Source organism: Physcomitrium patens, chromosome 7 (genome assembly GCF_059467195.1).
Source record: "Physcomitrium patens ecotype Gransden chromosome 7, ASM5946719v1, whole genome shotgun sequence".
Classification (NCBI taxonomy): domain Eukaryota; kingdom Viridiplantae; phylum Streptophyta; class Bryopsida; order Funariales; family Funariaceae; genus Physcomitrium; species Physcomitrium patens.
The window spans coordinates 3206968-3231345 of record NC_143416.1 but is presented as its reverse complement, the minus strand read 5'-3'; the positions used below and the strand labels follow the sequence as shown (position 1 = coordinate 3231345).

Here is a 24378-nt window from a genome sequence, read left to right as displayed (position 1 = left end):
AGCGTCCCTTCCAAGGCAAGGGTGTGCTTTAAACCCTGGTATTCCCGACCTCGGAGGCCTTTTCGTCGTCGTCGTGCAATTAGGGTTTGCTGCCCCCACCCCCCTCCCTTCGATACCGGCCCTTCCGCTTTCCTCACTCCCCCTCTCTCTCGGAGGTCTATTCTCTTCATCATCCTTCCTCCTCGCCCCTTCTTGCTCTCTTTTTGCTTCACTGTGTGTTTCTTGCTTCGCGCAAGGGTTCTTCACAGTCCGCAGCCATGGCGAAGCGGGGGTTGATGGAGCAGGATCTTAGTAAGCTGGACGTGACGACGCTACATCCGCTGTCACCTGAAGTTATCTCTCGTCAGGCCACCATCAATATTGGTAAGCGATTAGGGGATTCCGATGTAGGGTTCGAGGTTGGGTGTGTCCGTGCGTGTGTGTGTGTTTGTTCGCCGAGGGAAGCTTGTAGTATGTAGTGTAGTGTGGCGGTCGGCAATTTTAAGTGTTGTTGTTGATGTTGTGGTGGAATAGGTACAATTGGCCATGTGGCTCACGGGAAGTCGACAGTAGTGAAGGCCATATCTGGTGTGCAGGTATGATTTAGGTTCTCGTTGGTTTATTATTTTTCTTTCTCTGGGCGGCCTTCATTTTTTTCTTCTTATTTTTATTTTATTTTTTTCCTTTTCCTTTTGGAAGTTGGTTGATTTTAGAAATGGTGAGAATCGGCTTTTACGTTTTTGAGTAAATTCTGTTGTGCTCTTCTTCGGAGCAGACCGTCCGATTCAAGAACGAGTTGGAGAGGAATATCACCATTAAGCTGGGTTATGCCAACGCCAAAATCTACAAGTGTGAAGATGAGCGCTGTCCTCGACCCATGAGCTATAAGTATGATTTGTACCTGTTCTCTATGCTTGCGACTTTCGATCTCTCATCTGTATTTTCTTCTCATGCGTTGATTTTGTTGTTTACTCTCGGTTATGGAGATAGCTGATGTACGTTGTGTTTTTTGTTGTAGAGCTTATGGGAGTGCTAAGGAAGACAATCCTCTTTGTGATGTTCCTGGATACGAATCTGCCCGCATGAAGCTGTTGAGGCATGTCTCATTCGTCGATTGCCCTGTAAGTTCTTTTTCTTTGTCAGATCTCGTAGCCTCAATTATCACTTCAATATCGTCTTTTTACGCCTGCAAGTATTAATTGTGATGGAGTTAGAAAAAGTTTCCATTTAAATTTTTTATGGGTTGTAGATTAGAACTCTAATTTAATTCTTGTATCTTTCATTTTAGACGTAGGATTTATCACTCTGGAGGCTTCTGCACTGGACCAATGGCCATCGTGATATCATCGCTTGTCGATACTGTGTGTATTATGTGATTATTTTCCAAGGAATTCGACTACACACATCACTTAATCTGAGGGCTTATGGGAAGCGGTACTTTCGTGTTCTTGTTTTTAATCCGGATTGAAATGTTTGTGTTTGTTTGCAGGGACACGATATTCTCATGGCTACTATGCTTAATGGAGCTGCTATTATGGATGGTGCTTTACTTTTGATTGCCAGCAATGAGAGTTGCCCCCAGCCCCAAACTTCGGAGCATCTTGCTGCCGTCGAGATTATGCGCTTGAAGCACATCATCATTCTCCAAAATAAAATTGATCTGATTCAGGAAAGCGTGGCTATTAACCAGCACGAGTCTATCCAAAAATTTATTCAGGTATGTGCGATGCTGACTAGCGAACAGTGAAACAGTGCTTTTTTTTCAACACTCATTACCTATGAAAAGTAGTTCTGTGACATGGTCATGGACTGATTAGTGGGTCCTTAATACTACTGCCATTTCTTCTAAACGTATACGTGAGTAGTTCCTGCTTCTGCTTTTGGTAAATATGGATTTTATCAGTTTCTGGTCAGCTCTGTCTGCACTCAGTACGAGAGATTGTACTTGTAATGCACAAGTAGATGTTTGTTTAGTTACTATGTAGTTTGTATAATTCCAGTTACGTCGTTTTCGAATTGCCAAGGTAATTTAAGCACATTGATAAGCAAGACGGTAACATTGTAGTGGTGAACGAATCTGCGTAGCGGATTCGAACTAGCATTGACACCTGGTGTTTTTGCTTCGAAAGGGGACGATCGCCGATGGGGCTCCTGTCGTGCCCATTTCAGCTCAGCTCAAGTATAATGTTGATGTGGTATGCGAGTACATTGTGAACAAGATTCCTATCCCAGAGAGGAACTTCGTGGCTCCTCCGAACATGATCGTTATTCGGTCGTTCGATGTCAACAAGCCTGGTGCCGAAGTTGACGAAATCAAGGGTGGCGTGGCTGGTGGCAGTATTCTGAGGGTATGTTGTTGTCAAGTGTGATAATGTAATCGGCCAATCAGACATATGTGTTGGGTTCATGTCCGGACATGGCTGCAGGGTTAAGTTGATCAGGTAGTCCGTCATAAAAAATGTCTTTATGGTATGTGTCAACATGAGTCTCGGTACGGATGTAGATGGGGGCTTTAGTGGACTACAACTAGGCTAGTCTTGGTGACAATGCCCGAAGTCAAGAATTAACAGTGCCTTCAAGGTATCAATGTAGCTCTTAGGAAAGATTTGATTTAATTCATCAATGGCCCGATTCTCCTTCGTGAGAAAGGCACTGAGATGCTGTTACCTTTGTGCAGGGAGTGTTACGGGTGGGGCAAAGAATCGAAGTGCGGCCTGGAATCACTACCAAGGACGAGAGTGGTGGAATCAAGTGCACACCAATTTTCTCGCGAATCACATCCTTGTTCGCTGAGAAGAATGAGCTCCAATTTGCGGTGCCTGGTGGTCTAATTGGAGTGGGAACAACCATTGATCCTACTCTTACTCGTGCTGACAGACTGGTTGGGCAAGTGCTTGGTGAGGTTGGGGAGCTTCCTGATGTCTTTGTGGAGTTGGAGGTAATTTATTTCACCTGTTACGTGCTCGTTTAATATTGCTCATTTCCAAATGCGGAATTGTCTGTGTTTGTGATGGCAGACGTTCAAGAAGTGGTTTTTAGCTTAATGTGGATCTCAATCTTATTGTCTGACCCCTAGCACTGCTCTATTTGATGGTTGCGTTAGGTTCGTTACGGTCGCAATATCGTCCCGTCACTTAGAATTGCCTTCCTTGCCTTTCAGGTCAACTTTTTCCTTCTTCGAAGGTTGTTGGGTGTGCGGACCAAGGGTTCGGAGAAGCAAGGAAAGGTGTCCAAGTTGACTAAGAGTGAGGTTCTCATGTTGAACATCGGGTCTATGTCCACGGGAGCTCGTGTGATTGCTGTTAAAAACGATCTTGCCAAGTTGCAACTAACTACTCCGGTCTGCACTAGCAAGGGAGAGAAAGTGGCTCTGAGCAGGCGAGTGGAGAAGCATTGGCGTTTGATAGGGTGGGGTCAAATTCAAGCCGGAGTCGTTATTGACATTCCACAAACAGCGTAGAGCAGAGACATTTGTGATAATTAGTAATTTGATATCTGAAATTTTGAGTCTTGGTGAGGGTGTCGAGGACCAATTTGTAACCATGTGGGCTTTGACCAACTTCATGAATTCCAAATGTTCACTCCTCTGTGTTTGTCTATTGAGGGGTTCTTTTTGTTCATTATGCCAGTGTCCAGTTACATGTAATAGGCATTGTGTGTGAAATGACACTAGGTCAAAGCTTAGTGGGGCTTTGAGCATAGAGGGAGAAGGTGGAGACCACAGCTTGTGGTTGGATTAATATTTACAAAAGTATTGTGACGGAAAAGCATATGATAGAATGTACTTTTTCATTTCATAACATAAATAGTGTTCCCTTTGCTTTTTCTATCAAATCCTTTTCAAAGGCTGTTTTCACAAAAATTCAGGGGTTCGAACAAATTATGGCAATTATTTTAGTTTTCTTTAAAATCTGTTACGTAACAAGTAAATGAATGTTATACATTAAAATGTTGAAGGAAAATAACTCCATTTCTTGATTGGGTCCTGTTTTTTTTACCATGTCCAAACATAGAGTGCGTTTTGCTTCCTGTAATCTTTGAATACATATATGTATTGGCACATTCAGACTCATGAAAAAAATGATTTTTTTTACTTTATGGCTTCTCCTCAGTATATACTAAATCCAAAAGCCCAAATTTAGAAACCATGACTTTTAGAAGTTGGCCTCTACATATAAATTTCCCCTTTTAATCAAGTGAAATTATCCTATACAACAATAGATTATGATCTTAAAAATCATTTTGTCTTTTAAGTTCATTCTTTTTGCTCTTGTCATTTGTTTTTGACTACTTGAATCACAAAAGGATTCAAATTGAATGTTATATAAACATTCATACAATTTTATGCCTAAATAAAAAATGGATAACAAGAGTATTTGTAATTGATAATATACAATAACTCAATTTGTTTTTCTTTTTAAAGAACATGGTTTAGTGCGAACTAAATTATGAACACTCAAGTCCAATTAGACAATCAAGCAATAAATAAGCAAAGCACAAACTGAACGAAACGATGTGCAATGAATTTCACCTGTACAATACAATACAACCTCAAAAATAAAGTGAAAATCACAAGTGAGTTACATGCAAGGATTCTGTTGAAAGATAGCATTGAAGTGCAAGATATTAACATGATTTTACAATGACAGAGCAGTAGGAACCACTCTAGGGCACACACCATGCGCACTACATTTGCATCAAGCTTTATTGAACCAATAATGAAAAAGGCAACAACCCGAAGCTAAAATCGAGGACTAACCCTCTTTCCAGGATAAAGTTGCGCCTTAAAAGAAAAAATTCCAGACGAATGTCAGCAATCTTTTCACTGAACGTGTAACCCAGCATGTAATTTACAGTAGGAACTGGAAAACATCTCGCAACGTAATAATTCCTTCCACTTGCCCACTTCCAGCCTCAATGCATATTAGTCTCCGCACCCCTGCAAACATTAGCGCATATAATGAATACATGAAATAGTCGAAAAGAAACCCTTTCGCAGGAAGCAGACCAAGATCTCCCAATAAGGCCAACCCACATCTATAAAAGAACATGTATGTTGTGCTGAAACCATTACACCCCTAAATATCTTATCAAGAACAATTCGAAACAATTTATCATAAGAAAATAACAGGAGTAAAAATATCAATTTTCTAACAACAAAGCAAGATAACTGAAAGTAAAAAATTCTATAGATAAATATACATACCTGGAAGAGCAAAAGGCTCAACCTTATGGCGTAATGAGTCTGATCGAAGGCACTTGAGGTAACGATTCCCATGGAGTGGCCCAGGTCCTGCCCCTATCTGCAATGTCTGTTCAATTTGTAAAACAGGCAAGGCCAGGATGCAAAAAATGCAGCCATAAATGTAAATCATGCATACCATATCCGTAGAAGATTGAGAAAGATGCAATCAAACAAAACCAAAGAATGATCACTCAACGGGAGACAACACACCAATAGAAACCATTTGAAAACAAAGCCTGCATCAGAAAAAGAATACTAGCTCCATGCAGACTAGACCTGGCTGATAGTTAAGTCATTCAGTTGAGGTCGAGAATACGCGCAATCCCTAGCAAGAGCTGTGATGTCCCTGGAAGACTCGAGCAATCCAATGCAACAATATTAATCAGATAGATAAATAAGGCATAAAAGATTGTCTGGTAGATGAAGTTGTGCAAACATCACAAATAAGTGATGGTTTGTGAAAGGAACAGATATGCTACTTATAACGTATACAAATATTTCAAGCTGAATCTCCCACTGTGTATGACATACTAATGCCATTAAATTCTGCTTGTTATGAATGAAAGCGAAATCCTGCTCTTGGGATACAAAAACCAATCTCTAAACAAACAACTATATTGGCGAATTCGAGTGTGCGTTATACCCCCGAGCATAGACGTCTTAAAAAACAACATTCTCATCCACGATAGGTGGTGCACTGACCCGAGCTGCACAATCAGAACATTGTGCATGTTCAATCAACTAACTTAAATGGCTGAAACTTTAAAGGCAACCCATAAACAGAGAAGTAATAGGTACATAAATCTTAAAAAGAAGCGGAAAGAGACCTTCAGACAGCAAAGCAAGTGCTCGACTGAGGGATTCATCCCATCGTAATACTTGTAGAGGTGGGCCTCCAGGTTCAGCAATGCCTGAAACCCAACTTCCAATACGAAAGGTTCCGATAGGTTGTGAAAACAGTGGGACAGATAAAGGAACATGGCGGAAATGTCTGCAGATGCCTGCAAAACGACAAACAAGACAAGACATGACAATGTCATGAGCCCTCAAACAAGAGACTTTCATAGGACGGAAAAGTTGCATTTACACGACATTTGGTATCGCTTTGCTACATTGAAATTTGCCATGGTAAAATGAGGATAACCTAACCTTCTCAACGAAATTTTTTCTGAATAGACCTTGCACAACAAGCATTGACACCTTGTGATGACTAAGTTTTACACAACCAGTTCCAGTCAACAAGAAAAGAACTCACATCTTAAAATACCGAAGAGACAAGCTAGATGCAACAACTCTGGAACTAGAGCATGAGGTGGATAGTGCAAGACGGGTAGCTGCGCAACGTCAAGTCACATGAGTTCACGAGCCACATGTGCAAGAGTATCATTTGTCCCCACCTACAAAGTCATCAAAAAAACCGATCAACATGGATTAGACCAACCAAACATGTAAGGCGTCGAATGGTCACATCCATTACTCATATTAACACAACTAACCATCCTATCGTAATCTTTTACAAATGAGGTTACTGGATACCACTACATAAAGGCACAAAACAGAATGTCTGATAACAAGATTTGTACTGAGAAAAATTGCACAGAACGAATAGCGTGATTTTGAAAGAATAACCCATTATCAGTGCCGAAAAAGATTTGGCACAATTTCCACAAGCTGTGAAAAAGGCCACAAACAAGGAAGTATGTCTAAGCACTTACAAATGCAAGAGCATGGATTGCAGAAGAAAAAAGAGTCTAATACTCCTTTTTCCATTGTTCAATTGTGTGCATCTCCAATTCTTCATCAGAGAATACTGCAGCACCATTGCTTCCAAGCTACGAACAGCGCAAACAATCATAATCAGATCTCCTAGAATAGAGGGGAAACCTGAAATCTTTCAGCGACAATGGGTAACTACAAGCGCAGCGTTGCTTGCCTACACAAATTGGACAGATAATAAACTAGGTAAACATGTTTAATATCACTTAAAAATTTGACGTTCAACTTATTCGCAATCAAATACATAGCAATATTTTTGCGAGGTAAGTCCAACATTAAAGAGTAAAATTCCATCGTCGACAACAAAAACTAGAAACACAAGAAGTAGAAAAAGTTGCCGCGCAATACGCTCACATACGCGCTGTAATATAGAGATGAAGTCTGATGTTGTAAGCGGCTCATGCAAATCCTTTAGAAGCAAGAGGAATTAATACAAAATGGTCTGTTGAATTTACTTTTGCTCAAATTCACGGTTTCACAAATGCAAGAGATGTTCTTGAACTTGTTACTCGTCCTTTACGACGTAACAATAATTTAGAGAATTTAGGTTGGAACGATTTAACAAAAAAAGAAAAACAAATAAAATTTAATTAAATATTTATTTGTAATAAATTATTAAAAATAAAAGATTATGAAATTTAATAAAAAAAATTTTACTAAATTTCATAATCTTTTATTTTTTTTATATCTACCAAAAGTAATTTAACTTTTTTATTTTATCCTACTTCTATGCTTTTAAAGAAGAAAGTATTTTATTATGATATAAATATTTTTTATTATTTTAAATTAATTACTCTGTTTTTATAGAATTATAACGACCTTCGCTAATAGCTAAGGTTAATTTATTTAAAATCCAACGAATAGAAGCTCTAGCATCATCATTTGCTGGAATTGGTATGTCTGTAAGATCAGGATCACAATCTGTATCAACTAAGCAAATTGTTGGAATACCTAAAGTTATACATTCATTAATAGCTGTAATTTCTTTTTGTTGATCTATTATGATTACAATATCTGGTAAACTTGTCATATATTTAATTCCACCTAAATATTTTCGAAGTTGAACTAATTGTCTTTTTAAAGTTGCTGCTTCTTTTTTAGGAAGTTGATTAAGTACTCCTGTTTTTTCTTTATTTTCCAAATCTTTAAATCTTTGAAGACGCTTTTCTATAGTTGACCAATTAGTTAGCATACCACCCAGCCATTTTTGATTTATGTAATGACATCGAGCTTTTATTGAAGCTGATGCTACTAAATCAGCAGCTTGATATTTAGTACCTACAATTAAAACTTGTTTTCCTTTACTTGATGCATTAGCTAATAAATCACAAGCTTCTGATAAAAAACGAGCTGTTTGAGTAAGATTTAAAATATGAATACCTTTACGTTCTGTAAAAATATAAGAGGCCATTTTAGGATTCCATTTTCTAGCTTGATGACCAAAATGGACTCCTGCTTGCATCATTTCTTCTAGATTAATATTCCAAGATTTTTGTTTCATTATATTTTTGTTTTTAAGTTGTTAAAAAGTTTAAATTTATTTTTTATTTAAACTTAAATTAGCACATTTTTTAAATTTTTAAGAAAGTTTTTTTAATAATTTTTATGAATTTTTTCTGAAGTAAAAGAAATTGAAAGTTTTTTATATAAAAAAATATCTTTTACTTTATTATGAAATAATTTACTTTTATTTTTTTTTAATAAAATATTTTTTTGTTTTTCCAAAGTTATTTGCCAAAGAACTTCTTCACATCCAGTGCCTGTAGGAATTATTCCTCCAAGAATAACATTTTCTTTTAAACCTTTCAGCCAATCAATTCGACCTCGTAATGCTGCTTTTGCTAAAACTCGAGTAGTTTCTTGAAAACTAGCTTCGGATATAAAACTTTGAGTATTAAGAGATGCTTTTGTTATGCCTAATAGTACTGGTTTATAAGGAATTACTTCTTCTAACGCACGATTCATTCTTTTGGCTCTTGCAAACTCAATTAATTCTCCCGGTAAAAAGCCATTAGTCATTCCATCTTCTAAAGTAAAAACTTTTGAAGTCATTTGACGTACAATAATTTCTATATGTTTATCTGATATATTTACACCTTGTGATCGATATACTTTTTGAATTTGATTTACTAAATTAACTTGACTCTGTTCCATACTAATTTGCGCACTTAAAAAGTAACCCCAAAGACTTCCAAAAAAATTTGTCATATCTTTATTCCACTCTCCAAAACCTTTTTCTAAATTAATAGAAACTGGATTTGTTAAACGAGCTTCTAATAATTGTTCAACTTTAGGGAGTCCTTGAATAATATCTCCAGATTTTAATCTTTCATATATTAAAGTTATTAAAATATCTCCATCCATAGTTTGATTCCATAGCTCTTTTTAAGGTAGAATGTGCACTTTCTCATTGTAGAAGGCCTTTTCATCATCTACAAACTTCTTGAGAATGTTCACATAAAAAATGAGATGCCACTTCAATGACTTTGAAATATCTAATATATACACATTCTTATGCAATAGCCTTTTAATTACATAAAGCCTTGTACACTTCTACATCTACTTGGAGGTAAGTTGGATAGAGCAAGTGACCTTATTTGTATTCAACCATACTTTGTCTCCCTTTTCATATTGCATATTCTGCCAATACTTATTAGCTTACTTTTCATACCTACTTTCAACCATTTCTAGTCTTAACTTGACAATGTTTATGATGACTTCTCTTTGAACTACCAACTTTGTTTCTTTTGTCAAGTAGAATCTCAAAGTATTATTGTCACTTTGTCTAACTCCATTTAAGTGAATTGATCAAAGTGAGTCAAAGTTGTGAGCCACTTAGAAAAGTGTATTATCTAGAGACTCATTTCAACTAGCATTGTAACTAAATTTGACTATGGACAATCACTTTATTTAAGCTTTATTATTGCTTGCTACATAGTGTCTTAGGTATTGTTGTTCTCGTTGTATTCAAGCTTTAGTATACCAAAGCAATTGAATTAATAGAGGTGGGTTCAAACACAGGGAAAGACTGATTATATGAATTGGGTCTGTTAGTGTCACAATTGACTATATTCTGGCTATCTGAAATCAAGTATCAAACTACAAAACACGGAGGCTTATTACTTCTATCTTAATTCAACTCATAATCTATTCTACGATTATCAATTCAACAATACTTCTCTCAATTACAATTCTTCATAAGTAAATAATAAAGAAAACAAAGAGGTAGCACTAAGCTTACTCAGGCTTACGACTCTCATAGTTTGGCTCTCAGCTTACGACTCTCATAGTCTGGCTCTTGGCTTAAGACTCTCACAATCTGGCTTCGATCTCTCTTTCCTCAACCTATTTATCTTACTAAAAAGATGATCTGTCGGCCAGAGGATTCCAAAGGTTATGACCCTTTGAATTCTTAACCATTTATTCTACTAACAACCTACTGTTACCAACTAAACTGCCTAACCATCAGTCTAATTCTGAAGGTTATCAATAACCAACAAGTAACTTACTACAAAGTTTAATTACCTATTCTACATAGCCCTACTCCTAATTGTGTAGTGCCCTCACAAACAAACAATTATTATCTATCTAAAAACTACTTAACAAAACTCTACAAAGGTACTATTTCCTTTGGTCCATCCAATTGATCATTTGCTGCATTATCGAATGTGCATTCTATCGAATCTAGTTCCAATTATAAATCTTCTTCTTCTTCCTCCAGTTTTTCCATCGACTCCTTTCTCAATTGGTTTGAGAGATCTTCATTATACTCTCCCAATTCATGAACTTGAGCTTCTAATTTCAAGATCTGGACATCCCGAAGTTCCAATTCTTGCTGTTGCTGATTCATCCATTTTGGAATATCTTCAATCAACACTTGTGATCGGTTCCTCACTATTAATTCTTAATGAGAACTACTACTCTCGAAAACATAAGAAATACAAGAAAATGATACTTCAGCCAACCCAAAACAATACCACAGAATGACTTTAACTGGTTCTCCACTCCTATTCTTTTATTACCTGGTAATAATGACAACATGTTATCCATACTGTCCGTGAAAGGTAATGGGAAGTAATCTTTCATGGTGGCTGTATTAAGTTTTCAGAAATCTTGACAAATTTAGATTTTTACGTTCTTTTTTGGTACCATCATGACTAGAAAAATCCACTCACTATTCGGTACTGGGTAAATAAAACCAACTGCAAGAAGCTTGTCTAATTCCTCCTTCACTATGAGGAAATATTTAAAATTAAGGCGATATTGCCTGTGCCATATTGGTTTAGCGTTCTCCTCTAAAATAATACGATGCTTAGAGACTTCAGTAGAGATACCTTTTAGATCAACAAAAGTCCAAGCAAAAACTGATTTATGATGTAAGAAAATTTTTGTCTAGTAGGTTAACTTTTGTTCCTTAATACCTTTGTATATTTTAATTGTCCGAGGCTCTGCTATGGTTGCCAAGTTGATAGTTTGACATAAAGGTACAGCGGTGATGTTCGGTTTTAAACCCCACACTGGTTTAAAATCAATCAGTAAGTCCGACATGTACAAAGTACTAAATCCTGTGTCCAGGGCACTCACATGGTGCACATCATACTTGATCATCCAATCAATATTAACTTTAGCAAAGATTTCAGAATCCGTTGGTTATATCAAGTACTCTCTCAGATCGCCACATTGATACACCACTCCAAGGTGTTGGTTTGCTTCCACAGATGCCTCCGTAATCGGTGCTACTGCATCATTATTGGTGCTAAGCTCATCGTCTGATATCAATTCAGATGCTAGTAATTGAGATTCCCCATGATAGTATACTGGATACATTTGTAACACCATTTTATCTCCATCCTTGCCAATTATCAAAGTACCCCGATCCCAATCGTTCTTGGCCTTCGCTTGATAAAGCCAGGGTCATTTCAATAAAATTGGATACGATGAAGTCAAACTTTGTAACTAAAAGACGATGTAGTTATTTTCATAATAAATATCGATAATTATAGTTTAAACACTCTGTAAAATATCCATTGATTTAACTCGGCTATTATCTGCCAACCGTAACACTAATGTTGTAGGTACTAAGTGTTCCAAATCTAAAGCATCCATTGTATCAACATTCATTAAATTGATGCTGGAACCACCATCTACCTGAATACCCGAGATCATAATACCGTCAATCGAAACATCAATGGTTGATGCACCTGGGTCAGGGTTCAAACAGACTTCACAAACTTCCTTATTGCGTTGCGTATGCCGTGTTAACGATGAATTCAATGTAGAACGGTACTCTAGTATGACTGCTAGAAGTTGCTTCATAGAAATAGAAGGCCGAATAGCATCCAGATCCTTCAAAATATCATAGGGTTCCATATGTAAGGTAATATTCAATGCCTTCTTCCTTTTCATTGGTTTGAATTTAACTCCGTGAGGTAAGATATTCTTCCGCCTTGGACTCGAAATTGAAACAATAGATGGAGCTTCTTTAGAATTTGTATCCCTGAGAAGATCTTTCAACGGATAGGATATTTTCTAAAACTGTGTAGAGAACAGAAAAGCTTGACATAGAACCGAAGCCTCTATAATTGGTACCTCATTGGGGTATACAACCGATTCAGGTCTTATACTGAGTAAAGGACCCATGTCAAGACCTGAATTGGATGGCTCCATAATTGGGTCCAATTGGCCCTTCACTTCAGGATCACTTAAATGTTGAATTGATTCTTTTCCCTTTTGCTGACTTCTTGTAAGGACAGCTTGGACTACTTCTACCCGATAAACTGGTGAATCTTGAGGACCTTGATTTATCTCCTCCATTGATCTTTGGCTTTTGATTTGCTGGTCTCGATTATTAAAATTGAATGGAGCATTACATTGTTGATAAGTATGTCGTGATTGCTTGTAATTCGTACACATTGGTGCATAATCGTCATTGGGTCTGGGATTGGAACATCTACCGGCATAATGATCAATCTGTTTGCAATAGAAACAATGAAGTAGTCTTCTTGCACCTCCATCCGGCATATTGGGTGTCTCCACCGGTATATATCAACTAGGCTTGTTCTATGTAGGGTTAGAAAATGATCTTGATTATCTCGTTAGTATAGAGGGTACTTGGTTTGATGAGGCTGGTGGACCATATTGCTATTACCTCTGCTGCTCATTTCCATAGTTCTAGGAATTTGATGCAGACCCCTGATTAAAATTAGAACTTTGAAAGTTATTAAATATTTGATTTTATCGATTAGATCGATTTCGATTCCATCCATACGTATTTTCCATTTAAACTTGGTTGACTTTCCACTGAGTCGATGGAATCATAGTCTGATTACTGAATTATTGTTGCCTTTGTAAATGCCAGCAGTTTTCGGTAGGATGCTTTCCTCCGCAAAATGTACATTAAACACCCGTTTGTCTGCGTGATGGACATTCCTTATCAAAATGACCTTGTCCCTTACAATTATTACACCATACATTAGATCTCGTATTAGAAGGCTTATGTCATTTTTTCTTATCTTAGGCAAATTCATGGCCAATTCTTCCATCTTCTTTGTTAGATTTAATAACAAGACTTCATTTGGATCTTTAACAGTTGCATTTGTGAACAACTCCGATTATTGATAGGTTGGCGATGTAAAATAAGGTGTCATCATTATTGGCACTATTGCTTGGAGTGGTGTAGCATTAATTGGTTGTTGCAATGTAACATTCTTCACATTAGAGGCAGCCATTTGTGGATAATTACCCATCAATATATTTTCCGGTTGTATTTGTTGGCTTTGTGAACTTGAAATCATCGTGGCCTCTACTGTTAATAATTGGTCATAATGACATTCTTCCCATACCTTTGCTTGTGCCAACGATGCTTCCACCATAGTTGGTCGAGCCTCTTTTACAAACATTTTCAATTCTGGTGGATGCAAACCGTTAAATAATATCAACAATATAAACACATCTGGCATTTGATTATTTGACCATTTATGAAGTATATCCGCAATCCAACCATAATAGGACTCTAAAGAATTTTCCTCAAACATCTTGCTATTCATAAAACTTTTTCGAAGCCAATCTTCAAATCCAATTGGTCTAAAATGGGTTAGGAAGTCGTTCCTTAAGGCCTCCCAATTGAAAAATCTATCCACTAGTTGCCGATTATACCATTCAAAAGCTGTATCTTTTAAAGTTGTTGGCAACTATCTCAACCAAATGTCTTCAGTTCTACCATTATTAGCCACGCAGGCTGTCAAGAATTGAGATATATGGTGATCTGGATCAGAGCCTGGCCAACCACTAAAAGTAGGTAATGGTGCCACACTTGTAGTTTGGTCTCCTTTTCCTCCATTTATACTACAATTGGTACTTCTGGCACTCTCATGGCAATTGGTGTTATCACTGGTCTCCTTGCTATTTGAATTTGAATTTTTCTTCCTTTAGTTTTATTTGGACCTACAATTCCTTTTTGTTATTTATGTAGGAGATTTCTTATGCGTAATCGTTCTTGTCTTTCTTTCACTTGTTGATTAATTCTTTGATAATACTCTCCTTCATGATTATTACTCATAATCTTTCATTCTTCCCATACAATCAATTTCTATCATTTCATATTGTTATCATTTTCCCAGCAACGGTGCCAAAATGTTGTTTTCGTTGTGTTCAAGCTTCAGTATACCAAAGCAATTGAACTAATAGAGGTGGGTTCAAATATGGAGAAAGATTGATTATATGAATTGGACCTGTTAGTGTTACAATTGACTATATTTTGGCTATTTGAAATCAAGTATCAAACTACAAAACACGGAGGCTTACTACTTCCATCTTAATTCAATCCATAATCCATTCTACGATTATCAATTCAACAATACTTCTCTCAATCACAATTCTTCATAAGCAAATAATAAAGAAAATAAAGTGGTAGCACCAAGCTTACCCTGGCTTACAACTCTCACAGTCTGGCTTCGATCTCTCTTTCCTCAACCTATTTATCCTACCAAAAAGATGATCCGTCGGCCAGCAGATTCCAAAGGTTATAACTCTTTGAATTCTTAACCATTTATTCTACTAATAACCTACTGTTATCAATTAAATTACCTAACTATCAATCTAATTCTCAAGGTTATCAATAATCAACTAGTAACTTATCACAAAGTTTAATTTTTCTATTCTACAAGTACATTGAAAAAATGCCATTGATTCTTTCCATTTGGCTATTTCCTTATGGGTACCAAGTTGTCATAATTATGATTTTGAATCCCAATTTCTTCATAACATATTACCAAAATTGCATTGTAAAATACACATCTTTGTCATTCATAATCAAAGTTAGTACTTCATATAAAGAAATCTAATAGCCAAAGAAAAGACTTACCATTAACTATAGAATAGTCTCTAATTCTTTTTTGAAATTCTTTGGAAATATAGCCATTGTCTCAAATCTTGTCATCTTGCTGAACTTGTTAATTATGACCAATATAGAATTGGCTTCACTGCACCTTGATAAGCCTATTATGAAGTCCATCAAAATGTCTCTATAATGTAGAGATAAAATTGGTAGTGGTTCCAAAAGTCTTACTTTTGCTTCAATGGAGTATTTGTTCATTTGATATACTAAATAACTTTTCATATATTGTTCTACATCTTTTCATATAGAAACACGATATGTCCTTCAACATGGACTTTACATCCTTATATGATCCACATAATACGCATTTTAAATATTATTTTCTTCATCCAATTATTTTTTGGAATATAGAGATGTATTTACTTGAACTAGATAAGTCCATTCCTTATCAATGAGACTTACATAAGCCTTCTCTATTGTCTTATGGTGTTAATTGAAGCAAATGCTTTCTTGATTTGCCCTACTTGTGAATCAATTCAATGTCCATTAAGACAAACATATCATACCATCTCAATTCCTTTAAAAAGGTTTAAGCTTTTCATTCAGATAAATGCCTTAAATTCCTTCTAGAAGGTTCTATAGTAGATTCTACTTAGATAACTACCTTAGGCTTTCTTTTAATTTTTTTTTGTAGTAGGCCCTACCTTTATAACTATCATAATTTTTTTCTAGAATGTTTCATGATAGATCCTATCCAATCCACTAACCTAATGATAATTCTAAAAACTTCCATAGTTTTAAATATCTATTCTTATGTATACAAATATCTTATCTATACTCTGTTATAGTTAGTCTCCTTCTACTAATATGAAACGTCCTTGTTTTGCTCTCGATGGTATTTCCAAATTGTTTCTTAGTGATGGATGAGGTTTTGTGTAGGTTTCTACATTCCATTGTAAATGGAATAACCTTTCCAAAGAACTTCGTATTGAAGTTGTGGACATCCAGTATGACAACAAAGGTAATAATACTCTAAAATACTATCCACTTCATATTCTTGTTGATCATCAACTACAACTAGTAGTGGTGGTGATTGATGTCGATCCAAAAAACACTTTGGCTTGGTATAAAATTCCTTCAGTTGAAAAAAATGGAAGATTGGATGGATCCAAATATGTGGTAGAAGCTCGAGGTAATATGTGATATTAAAAATCACTACAGAAATGCAAAAAGGTCCAAGCCTTAGAGGTGTTAGTTTTTGGATTTGGGTTGATGTAAGAAGTAGCATGTTGGTATTGGAGAATAATACCTGATCACCTTCTTAGAAGATCTTGTATTACCTATTATTATCTGCATATTACTTCTATCGATTCTATGCAATAAGAAGGCAATGTTGTACTTCTTGTAAGGACGTTGTAAGCTATTGTATAAATTCCTCTATTGTTAGGTTGTTGGTGACAATGAGACAATAGAAAGTTAATAGCATAATCAAATGCTGATCAATATTAAAGAAAAATGATAAATAATCGGTACATGCTTGAATATTATCATTGTAAGCAAACTCTAAGGGTGTCAAGTATTCATCACAATCATTATGATGAACCATCTTAAATATCCGCAGCATATTTTCTAAGGTCTGATTTGTACGCTTTGTTTATCCATCTGTTTGGGCATGGAAGGTTGTAGACATGACAAGTCACATACCTAATAGCTTGAATAAGGCTTGCTAAAAACTTCTCGTGAAGTGTGGATGTCGATTTGAAATGATGACACAAAGTAATCCATGGTGATAAAAGATGATATCAAAAAAGATTCGTGCAAGCATTGGGGCATCAATATTTGAGCATACTATGACCAAATAAAGTTGCTTCGAGAGTCAATTCACAAAGATGAGAATTACAGTATGATTATGAGGCATGTATACCAATCACATAATGAGATCTATAGTCACATGTTTCGAATGTGCCATAGGTAGCAAAATTAGCTGCAATACTTTAAGAAATGCTACATTGCATACTTTATTACATTAACATGACTTACAAGAGCATACAAAGGCTCAAACATCATGATCCAAACTTGTCCAAAATCATGTCCTTGAGATCCATTCTAGAGTCTCTTCTCATCCCAAATTTTCAGATATTGGGATGTTATGTCCCTCTTGAAGTATGCGCGTCCAAAGTATAATATTATTGGATACATAAATTTGCTTCTTGAAAAAGAACAAGCCATCACTAAGAGTTTTATCTTGATATTTTATATTACCTACCTTCAGTTGATTGCTAATAATCTTGAAATAAACATCTTAATGCGTAGCTTTCTTCTATTCTACCTCTTTGATTAGATTTAAAATAATGCTACTAATGGTAGCAACTTCTACCTTGTCTCTTGATTTGTCTTTTAAATCTAGTCTCTGCAGTAAGTTGTCTAGCACAATATGTTGTTGTCCTTATTTATATTCAAGTTGGATATCAAAAACCTGTAATTGTTCTTTCCAATAATAATATTATGATTTCATATTTTTTAGATGTAAATCGTGTAGCAAGGATCGATGGTTAGTTTAAACAACCACTAGCTTCCTCAATAGACAATGTTGCTATACCTTTGTAGCATGTACTATAGCTAATTGCTCTTGATTAAGTATAGAGTAATTGTACTATGTCCTTTTGAGCTTGCATGATTCATATACCATAAGTTGAAGGCTCCTATCAAAGTCTTATTGAAGGACCACTCCAATTGCAAAGTTGAAAGCATCAATCTTAAGCATACAAGGAAGGTTAAGATCATATGGTTGTCATATTGAAGCAATAATAAATATCTCCTTTAACTTGTCAAAGGCACTTTGCTGCTCTCATTTCTATTCAAATGGTCCACCCTTATTCAATAGGTATATTAATGAGGCAATAATGTGAGCAAATTATCAAATAAAATGATAATAATATCTAATAAGGCTTAAGAATGAGTAAACTTTAGAAGCATCCTTAAGAGTTGGCTAATCTTCTATTACTTTTATCTTATCTTGCTATATACGCACACCTTTGGAAGATATCACATGCTCCAAAAAAATGACTTTCGGCTTCCAAAGTTCACATTTTGATTGCTTACAATAAAAGCCATTATCTTATACGTGGTGCACTACTTCTCGTAGGTATTGCTCATACTCTTTAGGGATTTTACTATATACAAGTATATCATTAATGAAGACAATTACATATTTGTTCAAAAGATTTTGAAACAATATGTTTATATGATCTATAAAAGAGGTTGAAATATTAGTGAGGCCAAAAGGTAAAACTAGCCATTCGAAATATCCATAGTGCATAGGAAATGCCATATTTTTTACATCTTTTCTTATAATAAGTGTTTGTCAATAGCCGCTCCAAAGATCCAATTTACTAAAGATGGTCGCATCTCGAAGTTGGTCAAAAAGATCATCCATGCATGAAAATGGATATGTATTCTTAACAATCTACTTATTCTAGCCTTGACAGTCATTGCAAAGCCAAAGTCCACCATTCTTCTTAGGTGCAAAGAGTATAGGTGTTTCCTATGGTGATGTGTTTTCTTGAATGAGGCCTTTCTCCAAAAGTTTGTTCAATGTCTTTTATAATTCTTTAAATTCTTTTGTTGTTAAGTTATAAATTGGTGGACTTGCTGATTTGACACCATACAATAATTCTATTAGAAAAGAGGTACCTCAATCACGAGGCATGCCACAAGATAGGTCAATTGAAAAGACATCTCGATATTCTTGTATAAGTTGCTCTGCCCATTTTGTTTCTTTGGCTATCTTGCCTATCTTTGATGCAAGATTTGGAACTACCATATATATATTGATTGCTTATATTGTATTTGCTTTTTTATAAAGATCATTCCTACAAATAAGTCTTTGGTTGCAAATTGTCTTCTCCTTTCATATGATACAGAGGTTCAAAGAGTCACCTTGTGTCTACTACCTTTAAAAGAGATTGTCCTTGCTATTTAATCAACTTGCTTATTTTCCATCGTTAGCCATGGTATACCAAAGATAATATCATATCTTAGCTTTGTCACCTTGAACCTCATTCTTAAGACGTAGGTGTCAATCAACCTCAAAGTTTCTTCTTCACATGTATTATTCAATATGTTTTCTTAGTTATCTGCATTGTACATACTTTGTCTTTTAATTGCCTTAATTTAATTCGAAGTTAATTGGTAATTTCACTTAAAATATAATTTTTTGTAGAGCCATAATCTACAAGCACTCAACATGGTTGTCCTCTTAGTAGTCTTGTTAGATACATCAGATGATTTTTATTATAGTTGTATGAGGCTATGCCATTTTTCTTTGAAAGATAGTAGCTATCTCTAGTATTGGCCCTTGGCATCTTTACTAAGGAGCTTTTGCTCTGTCTTATTATCAACTTAATAAGTTTGAAGACTATGAACCTGCCTAGTCTTGTTAGTGCTTGAATTTTGACATTTTGAATAACCTCCAATTTGATGGCTTGGCTCTCGACATTAGAAACATAATTTCTTTTGCATCAATATTTCTTTTCTTTGTAGTGTCAATGATCCTTATAGGGCATCAATCTCCATTAGCGTTGGTTGTTATGCTATAATATTAGATAGTAGTATAGAACTTCATGCTATAGGTTTTACTCTATAATTTTTGAAATCTATAGCATCAATCATTTTTACAATCCAAATTACCTCTTCAAATGTTTGTAGATTCCTTAGTTCTACCTCTCGCCAACTCTAAGTTTCAAACCTCGTAGGAATTGATCCATCATCTTTGCTTCCAAAACATTGCTAATTTAGAGATATAAGGACTTCAATTGAGAGACATAATCTTATACCAACCTAACTTGTGTAAGTTTTTCTAACTAATCGCGTGCTATTTTTTCTAGAATTGATGGATCAAAATTGATTTCAAAACTCGGTCTCAAAGTCCTCTCAATCACAAAATCTACCTTGAGCTCGATAGCTTTGAATTCAATGTTGCTACCAAATAATTGTTGTATCTCTCAAGTAGTTGGTTACATATATAATTCCTTCACTGGTATTTATTATAGATAAATAGAGGTATTATTGCATGTTGAAGAGTCATTCACATACATCTTCTTGCTTTGAAGTTCCAGAATATGTACTAGGCTTATTTAATTTCAACCTAACAAATATCAATTTCCTTGTCCTAGAGGCTTCTATTTATTCTTGCAAAGTAGCTATCTCATCTAAGAGGTATTATATTTGAGCCTCTATTTAGAATTGTTGTGCCATATCTTCCATGTTGTGATTTTTCCATTAGATTCTACTATTGTAATGCCTTTTCACTTCCCAGTTGATTTTTTAAGAGTAGCTCATGGTAGCTTCAACATAATACTTAGTATGACCACAACAACTAACTTTGGACTAGATGATGACTATTTATATACTATGAAAAGTAAATAGTCTAACACATGCTCTGATATCAATAAAACATGATCGATCTATCTCAAGTATTTAGGACCTTTCTAATTTCTTGCAATATAAAACATTATAATAAAGTGAGATAAATTGGATCGGGATAAAATTAAACAAAACTAAATAAAATGGGACACATAAGATAAAATTAAGCAAAAAAATAAAAAAAAATAAACAAGAAGATGCAAAACAAAACTTTATTTAAAAAGAAGGTTCAAAGCCATATTTGACTAGATGCCCCAAAAGATCCTAGTCAATCCTATTTATACTTTATTTTCATACCTTGGACTTTCTAGAATATTCCTAAGTAATGGATTCTAGTCAGATAACTACCTTAAATTCTTTTTAGAAGGTTCTATGGTGGATTCTACCTAAATAATCACCTTAGGCTTTCTTATAAAAGGTTCTATGGTCGATCCTACCTTCATAACTGTCATAAATTTTTTCTAAAAGGTTCCACGGTAGCTCCTATCCAATCCACTAACCTAACCTCAATTCTAAAAACTTCTATGGTTCTAACTATCTATCCCTATATGTACAAATATCTTATCTATATCTTATTATGTCGAGAGAAGACTAGCAATCTTTAAAACATCCCTTATGAATTTTCTATAATAATTTACTAAATCTAAAAAAGATCTAATATCTTTTTGTATCTTAGATACCTTCTAATTATTGGTCACTTGGATCTTCATTGGATCTTTCTTTAAACCTTAATCATTGATGACATGTCCCCAAAATTATAATTTTTTTAAATAAAAGACATTCTTCTTTGTATTGGCATATAATTGGTTCTCTTTTAATTTCTTCAAGACTATCTTTAAATGTACCTTGTACTTTTCTTCACTTTTAGAGAATACCAATATGTCATGAATGTACAACACTACAAACTAATCACTTTTTTTTATGAAAGATCAAATTCATTAGCATAATAAATATTATTGGAGTATTGCATAACTCAAAGGGCATCACCATGAATTTGTAAGAATCTTCCCTACTTTTACAAGCCATCTTTTCAATATCCTTATAAACAATCTTTATCTAATAGTAACCACTCTTGAGACTAATTCTACTAAAATATTCATCACTCCTCAATCTATCTACGAAGCGGCCAATCAGTGGCAATGGGCAGTTACTTTTGATAGTAACCTTATTCAAGATCCTATAATTAATGTACATCCTCATCTTTCCATTGTTTTTACTCACAAAAAGAATTGGGGATTTAAATGGAGACTTACTCTACTTGATGTAGTCCTTTTTTAATAATTGATTGAATTATTACTTGAGCTCTTTTAACTCGAGGTTATTCAATTGATAGGATGCCTTACTCAAGGATTGCAATATTCAAACTATATCAATTTCATGATCCACCACTCTATTAGGTAGAAGTTTCCTTGATAATTCAATCGTCAAGACATCATCAAACTCCAACAAAAGGCTTTATATAAATTTTTCAAAATATAGAGAGGTCCTTCTCTACTCTTTTTTATTATTAGAATTGTCATTTATAATTTTGAGATCAAAATTATTACTTATTAGGTATAAAAATAAATATATTTATATATATATATTTTGATTTATATTGAGTAATAATAGCAATCTTTGACTTATATAATATGAGGCAATTCACAAAGGAAAAAATCCACTAACTTCTCATCTTCTTTTTATTAAGACTACATATTTTTTTGATTTCTATTAAAGTTCAATCCCATAACATCTTAAAAATTTATTTCTTAGTACTCCATCTATTCCAATGAGGCTACATATTGTGAAGTCTTTTTAGAATTTCTTGTTCCTAGACTTGAATTCCGTGTCCTTAGCAACTAAGCAAGTTGTCTTTTCTCCCTAGGCGAATGATACCTTCACTTCTTTAATTTTTTTCAAAGCCAACTCCAATTTCTTGGTGTATTCTAGCCTCACAAATGAGTTGATTGCTCATATATCAATCAGCATCGTAACCTTAGTATTTTTAATCTTAGAACTCAGATAAATGAGTTTCTTGTGTAAACTTATGAAAATGAGTTTTCTTTCAAAACCACCTTCTTTTATCAAAATTCGTATATTAAGACTTATTACTTAGAAGTTTTGAGCTACTTGAATCTTATACAATTGAGGACTACAAAGAAGTTCACTTATTTTTCTTGCAATCTCTTCATTCTTGTAGTCATTGGCATAGTGTTCTTTCTGTTGACACCTAAAAAAAATCATCATCACACTTGATTTTGCCTTCTTTGAATTGCTCCCTTGGCTTTCTTTTGCCTTGGATTTAGAAAATTAAAAACTTGCTTCTTCAAATTTCTTCTTGAAAAACAAGGGTTGCTTGTTGCCATGGAAGGACTTTGCTCCCCATCGGAAGCTCAACTTTCCTTCTCAAGTTTTAGTCATTGTGCTCAACTCACTTTGACATGCCTCTTATTCTTCTATTTCTACCTGCGATGCTAAAGCAAAGGCATCATTAAGGTTGATAGGAATTATTTTTCTTTTCCAATACTTTTTTTTAGTCATGATACTTAGCCCATTATAAAAAAAGAGTAGCAAATATTTCTTATAATCTAATTGAGTATATTCTAATTGATTTTGGAAATCACCAATATACTTTAGGAAGGAAATTTTACTTGCTTCTTTCATGAATTTGAACAATTGCAATCTTTCTAAACAGTTTTGCCACTTGTTTTCAAATCTCACTACTAGCCTCTTGCAAACTTCACTCCAAGTTGTTTCTTTGGCATATTTAAAATTGTCTTTGCTTTTCCTATGAAATCACTCTAATGCACTTTATTTTAGAAGAGTCGACAAGGCCTTCATCTTATCCATATCATTCTCAATCTTGATAGCTAAGTGCCAATGTTCTACTTTCTTAAGGAACCTTCTTGTAGTTCTATTATACTCTGTGTTTTTTTACTTTTTTAGTTGATCCATCTTAATACTATAGGAGTTTGACTTATTCTTTTGGCTTTCTACAAAGGCTTCTTTCTTCACATTTTTCCACATAAGAGTCTCAATTAAGAGCTGATTCACCTTCATCTTCTTCTCAAATTCTCTATTCTTTTCTTCTATCATCTTTGTAATTATCTTCTCAACTTTGGCTAGGAAAACAATATCTTATTTTTTTAATTCTAAATTCATTTAGTAATTAGATATTTTGAAAGTACTTTACCTCTATAGAGTTCTTTCCTTCTTGGTTACTTTCTTCTTCTTCATTGTAAAGGTTCAAAGTTTCTCTTTCATTTGTATATTCATTTTTCGTTTCATCTATTTGTCTTGAAGCCTCTTTACTATCTTTTTGCAAGGCATTCAATTTCTCTTCTTTGAATACAATTTTTTTCTTAATCATCTTATGCTTTGATCTGGACTTTTGACCTCTTTGCATCATTTGTAAGTCAACTTCAAGGACCTCTTTATTTTCTACTTGTTGAGTCAAAGTCTTTGTAGTCTTTCTTCCCATCTTATCTGGCTTCACTCATTTGAATATAATCAAAAAGCTTTTCATAAATGCTAGCATCACATGCTTTGATACCACTTCTAACATTGCCTTATTATTGGGCATCTTCAATCATTTCAAAATCTCAATAAGGTAATGTTATTCTCTTCAAAGAATGCAAAA

The 24378-nt window shown here is 34.7% G+C and overlaps 2 protein-coding genes across 3 annotated transcripts; one reads left to right on the top strand and one right to left on the bottom strand.

Annotated features, from left to right (window-relative positions):
* Nucleotides 1-70: 70 nt before the first annotated feature.
* On the top strand, nucleotides 71-3599 carry LOC112284873 (uncharacterized). The gene is made up of 8 exons (XM_024525204.3): nucleotides 71-363; nucleotides 514-575; nucleotides 755-867; nucleotides 998-1100; nucleotides 1469-1696; nucleotides 2109-2327; nucleotides 2657-2917; nucleotides 3140-3599. Exons 1-8 carry the CDS (start codon nucleotides 258-260, stop codon nucleotides 3437-3439), a joined length of 1392 nt encoding a protein of 463 aa, XP_024380972.1. The 5' UTR covers nucleotides 71-257; the 3' UTR covers nucleotides 3440-3599.
* Nucleotides 3243-6674, bottom strand: LOC112284270 (uncharacterized). Of its 2 annotated transcripts, none has more exons than XM_090251705.1 (6): nucleotides 6480-6674; nucleotides 6052-6225; nucleotides 5868-5931; nucleotides 5501-5570; nucleotides 5186-5282; nucleotides 3243-4918 (listed from the first exon to the last, which is right to left on the bottom strand). In XM_090251705.1, exons 2-4 carry the CDS (start codon nucleotides 6202-6204, stop codon nucleotides 5521-5523), a joined length of 267 nt encoding a protein of 88 aa, XP_090107831.1. In that variant the 5' UTR covers nucleotides 6205-6225; nucleotides 6480-6674; the 3' UTR covers nucleotides 3243-4918; nucleotides 5186-5282; nucleotides 5501-5520. The 2 variants fall into 2 exon arrangements, with proteins under 2 accessions (XP_090107831.1, XP_073391392.1); XM_073535291.2 differs by having other exon boundaries at nucleotides 6374-6492.
* Between the last annotated feature and the right edge of the window lie 17704 nt (nucleotides 6675-24378).